The sequence below is a fragment of the Coenobita brevimanus genome, chromosome 69 (genome assembly GCF_032717465.1).
Source record: "Coenobita brevimanus isolate Jiangsu-jjx chromosome 69, ASM3271746v2, whole genome shotgun sequence".
Taxonomy (NCBI): Eukaryota; Metazoa; Arthropoda; class Malacostraca; order Decapoda; family Coenobitidae; genus Coenobita; species Coenobita brevimanus.
This window is the reverse complement of record NC_137022.1, coordinates 28,389,421-28,396,914: the sequence shown is the minus strand read 5'-3', so window position 1 is coordinate 28,396,914 and position 7,494 is coordinate 28,389,421. Positions and strand designations below refer to the sequence as shown.

Sequence of the window (7,494 nt, the reverse complement as noted above, 5' to 3'; positions counted from 1 at the left end):
GAGAGAGAGAGAGAGAGAGAGAGAGAGAGAGAGAGAGAGAGAGAGAGAGAGAGAGAGAGAGAGAGAGAGAGAGAGAGAGAGAGCCACGAATGGGCTTAAGAAAAATAAATCTCAGAAAAATAACAGCTTTAGCTCTGTTCCCTCCCCTGCCCCTGTCCCTGCCCTTCCCTTTCCCCTCCCCAGCACCCCATCTAACTCCCTACCCCTTCACTCTCATCTCCCTCCATTCCCCCTCCTCCCTAACCATTCTTACCCCCTGCCCCTTCCCCTCATTTCCGTCCCTTTCCCCTCGCCTTTACCCCATCCTGCCCTTCTCCCTTCCCCTCACCACCCTTTATTCCCATCCTCTGCACCCCTTTCCCTTTCCCCTTATCCTCCCTTCCACCTCCTCTACCCACACCTTGCCCCTCTCCCACCCTCTCATCCCCCTCCGTTCCCCATCCCCTGCCCCATTTTTACTCCATCACCCCCTCCTTCAGCCCCTCTCCCCATCCCTCTCCCCCCACACCGCATTCCTGAGTAAGGGCAGATGGAGTGACCTGGCCTGACCTGTTATCGTATTCCTAAACTATCTTACGACTGATATAGCTTGTTTAATGACTCTCTTGACTCATTCAGGTACCAATCACTCCACAAAAAGGTCAGTGTGGATAATAAATTGATAAACACATATATATATTTTTTATTCCTGATAATAATTAACTGATAAGGAGATTTGCTTATCGGGGGAAACCGTCTAAGACTCGTTATGAATACCCACCTGACCTCACTTGTCCGGTTCGCGAGAGAGAGAGAGAGAGAGAGAGAGAGAGAGAGAGAGAGAGAGAAACCTCCCTTTCCCTCCTCAGTAACTATACATAAAAAATCTAAATGGCTAAATGTATGCTTGTTTACCTACCAACCAACCTACCTATCTATCTGCCTACCAGCCTACCTACCTGCCTATCTACCTACCTACATATCTACCTATCAACCTACCTATCTGCCTACCAGCCTACCTACCTGCCTATCTACCTACCTACGTATCTACCTATCAACCTACCTACCTACCTGCCTACTTACCTACTTACATTAGTTTGCTTTCACAGCGTATTACCCAAATTAAAAAGCAGTTAAAAGGTGGCAGTAACAGATTTGCCAAAACACTGATAAACTCACTACTTTCATCTAAACACCTTTTCATACTAATACTGATGCACCTTTACGCTATGATCGGTGTATGTCCAGGAGGTGTTTGTCTTTATCCTTAACCCCTTCAGGACGATGACGCCACTAATCTCACGTGGTTAATGAAGACTAGAGCTAACCCCTTCAGTTTGAAACGTCTCACCTATCTTGATCTATACTTGTAAGATCATAATTGTCTGTGAAGAGTGAACGAATAAAATGCTTTTCTTTTTCCCCCCTCTCTCTCTCTCTCTCTCTCTCTCTCTCTCTCTCTCTCCATCCAATTCCCACCATCTCACTCTTACTTTCCCTCTCTCTTCCTTAACCCCTTATCTCTCGTTCCCACCCCTCCCCTTCCTCCCCCCTCACCCCTGCCTCCATCCTCCTTGCTTCCCCTCTCTCCCCTTTCCCCTCTCCCTCCCCTCACCCCACCGGCATCTGGGTCTCATCAGAAAGCGACGCAAAACATCTCTACCAGCGTTTATTTTCCCTGTATCACTCCCAAGCACTCCCCCTCCCATCTTCCCACTCCCCACCACTCCCTCCCCCTTCCCACTCCCCATCCCTCCATCCCCCCTCTTACTCCTACCTCTCCATGCCTTCTTCCATTCCCCATGTCCCCTCTCATACCCCATCTCTCCATCTATCCCCTCTTCACCCCCTCTCATTCCCCAACCCTCCATCCCCCCTTCCACTCCTCACCTCTCCATCCCTTCTCCCACCACCACCCGCTCCCACTCCCCACTCCTCCATCCCCCCTTTCATACTCCCCAATCCTTCATCCATCCCACACATCCATCCTACCGTATATGTCTGTATTTTGTAACCCTCCTTTGTACCCCTGATGTCATTTAATATATCCTTCCTCTTTTGACTATCCTTTGCAGTGTGCGTTAATTTTCTTGCATCACACACACACACACACACACACACACACACACACACACACACACACACACATACACACACACACACACACACACACACACTTTCCTTTCCACCTTCACCCCTCTATCCTTCGCTAGGCTCCTGTAATATGTATCTTTCTGTAGTACTGTTATCTTAAAAACTCCATCTGCCCTTAAGTATCTCCCTGTCTTCAATAACCTTCGAGATGCAAACAGAACATCTTAAATCTACGCAAGGGAATGGGTAACCTGATATATCCCAGCCTAATTAACCACAATCTAAATGAGCATCTCTCCAACATACCTTATGTAGTTATTAGTGTACATAATTACATCTACCAACCTTGCAATTACAGCACACACACACACACACACACACACACACACACACACACACACACACACACACACACATATATATATATATACTCACAAACATATACATACATACATTCTCTCTCTCTCTCTCTCTCTCTCTCTCTCTCTCTCTCTCACACACACACACACACACACACACACAAGCAGTAATTCATATTCCTTTTAACTTAACTATTAAAATCACCACCTTCCTTCCACTATCTAATGTACCCTTATGGCTATCTTTTTATCAATCTTAAAAACGAATCAGAAATAAAAACACAAAAAAAGAGAACTCGTAAGCCAATATAACCAAAATATTCCTCTGTCTTAATTGGTATCTTTCCTTCAGTATAACCTTTGCTCTTAAAAAAACTCAGATCAGTAAAAAAAGAAAAAGAAAGAATGAAAAGGATTAGGATAAAGAATAGAGGAGTTATTGATGCGTCTGAGGAGAGGGAGGGAGGCAGTAAGGGAAGAGGAGAAAGAGGGAGGGAGCGTGGGAGGAAGGGAGGGAGAGAGGGAGGAAGAGAGAGAGGGAGGTTGGAAAGGTGGGGGCCAGGAAGGGAAAGAGGAGCAGGGCGGGAGGAAGGGACGAAGGAAGGGAGAGGCAGGAGGGATGGAAGGCAGAGAAGGAAGGAGGGAAAGGTGAGGAAAGAGAGAGGGAAGGAGGAAAAGGGGAGGAAGGAGAGTGGGAGGGAGGAAAAGGGAAGGAAGGAGAGTGGGAGGGAGGAAAAGGGAAGGAAGGAGAGTGGGAGGGAGGAAAAGGGAGGGAAGAGAGAGGGAGAGAGGAAAATAGGGTATGGTGTGTTGGAATTATCAGTACAATGTTTAACAATCAGGTTCCTATGGGTCTTGGCTGAATACGACCGTCTGGCTTTAGCTGGAAATTAATAGAGCTGTGCCGACCATGAGAGGGTTATCTGAAGACAGGAGAGGGTGGGAGAGACAGAGAAAAAGGAGAGAGAATAAAGGGGGAAAGAACAGAGAAAAAGGAAAGATGAAAGAAGGAAAGGACGGCAGAGAAGAAGGGACAGAAGAAAGGAGGAAGGAAAGCAGGGAGAAGGGAAAGAAGGGAGGATGAGCAACGAAAAGGGAGAGAAGAAAGGAGGAAAGGAGAGTAGAGAAAAGGGGAGACAAGAAAGGAGGGGCAAAGAAAAGAGAGATGGGAATGGAGGAAGGGAGAGAAAGGAAAAGCATGACAAGGGTTAAAATATTCCCAGTCCTTAAAAACACTGATAAGAGAATACACATAAGGAGAGTAAGATAGTAAAGTTGGAAGTTACTTACGTGTTAGAAGAAAAGTGAGGAAGTGAAGGAGGAGTGGGAAGGAGATGAACAGAAGGGGGATGGAGAGCAGGATGGAGAGAAGGGAGAGGAGTAAGGTAGGAAGGAGGAAGGGAGGGAGAGAAGATGGAAGAGAGGGAGAGACGGACGAGGAGAGAGGAGTGTAAAGGGCAACAGAAAAGTGTTTACATCTGCATTATTAAAATCGCTGAAGAAAATAATACATGGAGAGAGAGAGAGAGAGAGAGAGAGAGAGAGAGAGAGAGAGAGGGGGGGTGAGGGGTCGACCATGGGCAAAACGTTAATGGTCTGTGAGGGAAAAAAATTAAACCCAGGCATCAATTTCTCCTTTTTTTTCCACGTTCAGATTTTAAGTTACTCGCTGTTTCCTTTAAAATGTTAATTGGCTCGGGCTTAAAAAAAAAAAAAAAAAAAAAAAAGATATTTGCTGTCTCATTCAGGACACGTGGATCCCGCCTGCCGAGAGAGAGAGAGAGAGAGAGAGAGAGAGAGAGAGAGAGAGAGAGAGGATAAGTCGCTAAGGAAGAGGTGTTAAGAAGCGTCCTATACCACCCAGAAGATAGCCTAGGACGCGCCTTCAAAATAAACACATTCAAGATGAGTCTAAAGCATCTCCTGTATCATAAACATTGTGGTCATAAGTAAACTAAATCGCTAAAGAGGAGATGCTACGGAGCCTCCCATGAAACCTAGAAGACGTAACTACATCTCTGCTTCATAATAAACACCATTTCAACACGTGGGCTCAATGCCTGCGCTCCTTCCTACCCGGCGAGTAACCTGAAACATTGTGGAAGGCATCGGTCGCCAGAAGGGGCAGGTGTTGGGAGGGAGCAGCGTCGCCTCGGTCCACACATGGCGTTCAAATTCCAGAGTCCTGGGAACAGGGATCTGAGCGTCGTTCTCACGGTGCCCTCGGGTGGCTGCCAGGCGCGATAACTTCACCCCAGCACACGCCTTCTAACTCAGCCTCATGCTACACTACTGATGGTTTAGTCTATAACATGAAAAGGATTTAAATATGGAAAACGACCTGGCTGTACTCGCTCCCCATGCTGAAGTCACCACGATGAATGATTCCTGAAATTGTGCTACTCCATGTCGCAGTGTCTAGCAGCGAGTTTCCCTGCCCGCGGCGCAGCTCGTGTCGCGCACACACCTGCCACGAGGCATCTCGTGCCCGTGACGTCACTGGAAGCTGGGGCATATAAGGCTCGAGAGCGGTGTCTTGAGAGCAGACTCATACTCACTCCTGAGCTGAACGCACCATTCGCACGCTCAGTACGACCGCTACCATGGCAGTTATCAGTAGCAAGAAGGCTTCCGTCTTCAGCATCCACAGTCTCAAGAAGGCAATTAAGAATCTCATCAAGAAGACGCGCTCCACCAAGGAGAAGAAGAAGGAGCAAGACAAAACAGTTTACCGCGTCGACTTTGAGGCCGAGATCGAGGACAACATTGCCAATGAGGCCCTGGAAGCTCGATTCATCCAGATCATCCAGGCGTCTCCAGCAGCACTCGACCTCAACCTCAATCTGAAGGGGTCCCTGATGGTGGCTGCCCCTCCCCTCGACGTCCAGTTCGGCACCTTCTGGACTACGGACGACGACGAGACATGGACACTGTGCAAGGACATCCTGGCCTCTTCAGAGACTCCACGCCCTGCTGCCTCCACTCCTACTCAAGCGTAAGGCAATTCCCCTTCACCCTTGTTGCTGTTCTGTGATGTGTGATCCTGTGATGGGGTCAGCTTTGCCGTGATACTCCAGTGCCACAACTATGCCGCTTCTGTGCCGTCAAGCCGCCCCTTCCCCGCCGCCGCCGTCAGCGTGGTGGTGGTGGTGGCGCTGTGTGGCTGCCAGACGTAGGAGGCAACCCCGTGGAGGAGGAAGTGTCTTACCGCCCCCCACGACCCTATGTGATAGCCCGGAGTCTTCTGCAAGAGGTCGTCCGCGCCCTGGGTCGTAGCAAGTCCTTCGGGAGGAGGGATGATCCAGTCCGCTGTGATACTAGGCCAGGATTTGGTCTACTTCTGTGATACTACATTTAAGAATTATTTATTTTTCCTCAATAAATGATTTACATGATTTTATTCTTTCCTTCAATCCTACTGTTTTAATATATCACTTATTTTGACGTATGTTAGAATTAATTATATGATGCTGGTACGTGGATATCCACTGAGAATGAATAATAATAATAGTAATAATTTCATGTCTACTAAGAACTTGGATGAGAAGCAACTACAATAGAAGGACTTAAAAAAGACGAAATATGAATACTTTTGTACTAAAAGACAATGAACAGATAAATATAGCAAATGCAAAAATATTAAAGAATTTAGCGCATATATAAGTCAAGATGAACAATAATATGAACAGAGACTAAATAAGAAGAACGGAGACTGCAAGTAAAAAAGCAATGAGATGAGTTTGTACTGATCAAAAGAACTTAGGCAGGACAGGCTACGAGTAAGAGAAGGACAGAGACGAGGCAGCCAAGGAGGGGCGGGGCGAGACGCAGCGTGGTGGAGAAGGAGGGAGGGAGAGGTTGCCATGACGACCAGCCCACATGTAAACACTGACCACCTGCACTCGACTACCCCTCTTTCGGCTCCACGCTTCAAACTTAAATTTTCGTTTTTCTTTCTGTTTTTCCTTTCCAGTTACAGTATCAAACTTATACATTTTTTTTTCTTTTGGACACTTCTTTATACCGTTTCTCCCCATATTGACGCCTACCTAACTTCAGAAGAAAAGAAATGAGAGGCTTTCCTTGAGGTGAATAACATCGTCTGGAGGTTGCATCAATAAACTAACCTTAAACGCGTCGTCGTGGTGAAGGGACCCCGCAATTCAGTCTGGTAATGTCCCCCTCTATGCCATTCTTGCTTCCTCTGAATGATTTTTAATACGATAAGAATTGATGTTTTTCTCCGCTATTTTTTTTTTTAGTAACTAAAGCATTTCTACCCAATATAAACAGTTTTTTCTCAAACATAAACATAACAGCTGAATTCAAGTAAGAGACGAGGGATGAATCTTACAGCATCTTTCTCCTATTTCTACTCAGTCTTAATAGTTTATACTCAAACTGTTATAGTCGAAGGTTAATAACTATGTACTCTCTGACACTAAGTTATTTCTATATATGTTATCAAACGTTTCTGGTTCTCTCTCATATGAGTTTAATAATAATAATAATAATAACAATAATAATAATAATAATAATAATAATAATAATAATAATAATAATAATAATAACAATAATAATGACGATGCTAAATATAATAATAATAATGATGATGCTAAATATAAATGATGCTAAATATAAAAATATAAATATGATAATAATAATAATAATAATAATAATGATAATAATAATAATAATAATAATAGTGGTACCGATAAGCATGATTTAGTAGAATGCCAATAAAAAAAATATCCTGTACCGACTCCCAGGTGAAAAAGAAGAAGCGAAGGAAAAAGAAGAAAAGATCAAGAAGGAAGAGTGAGAGAAAAATGAGATAAAAAGAGAGAGAGAGAGAGAGAGAGAGAGAGAGAGAGAGAGAGAGAGAGAGAGAGAGAGAGAGAGAGAGCAGACGTGGAAGACAGTGAAAAGAAAAAGGTGATGAAGAAAGTGAGAGAGTAGAAGTGAAAAAAAGGCGATAAAGAAAGTGAGAGAGCAGAAGTGGAAGACAGTGAAGAGAAAAAAGGCGATAAAGAAAGACAACAGAGACTAAGTAGGAGTGAGA

The 7,494-nt window shown here is 45.1% G+C and overlaps 1 protein-coding gene across 1 annotated transcript; it reads left to right on the top strand.

The window, feature by feature from the left end:
* The first annotated feature begins 4,998 nt into the window (after window positions 1-4,998).
* Window positions 4,999-5,827, top strand: LOC145406089 (uncharacterized). Its single transcript, XM_080277281.1, has one exon. It carries the CDS (start codon window positions 5,036-5,038, stop codon window positions 5,429-5,431), a length of 396 nt encoding a protein of 131 aa, XP_080133407.1. The 5' UTR covers window positions 4,999-5,035; the 3' UTR covers window positions 5,432-5,827.
* Window positions 5,828-7,494: the final 1,667 nt, after the last annotated feature.

Excerpts from the sequence above, each read along its gene's own strand:
- LOC145406089 (XM_080277281.1), top strand. The coding sequence starts at position 5,036 with ATGGCAGTTATCAGTAGCAAGAAGGCTTCCGTCTTCAGCATCCACAGT.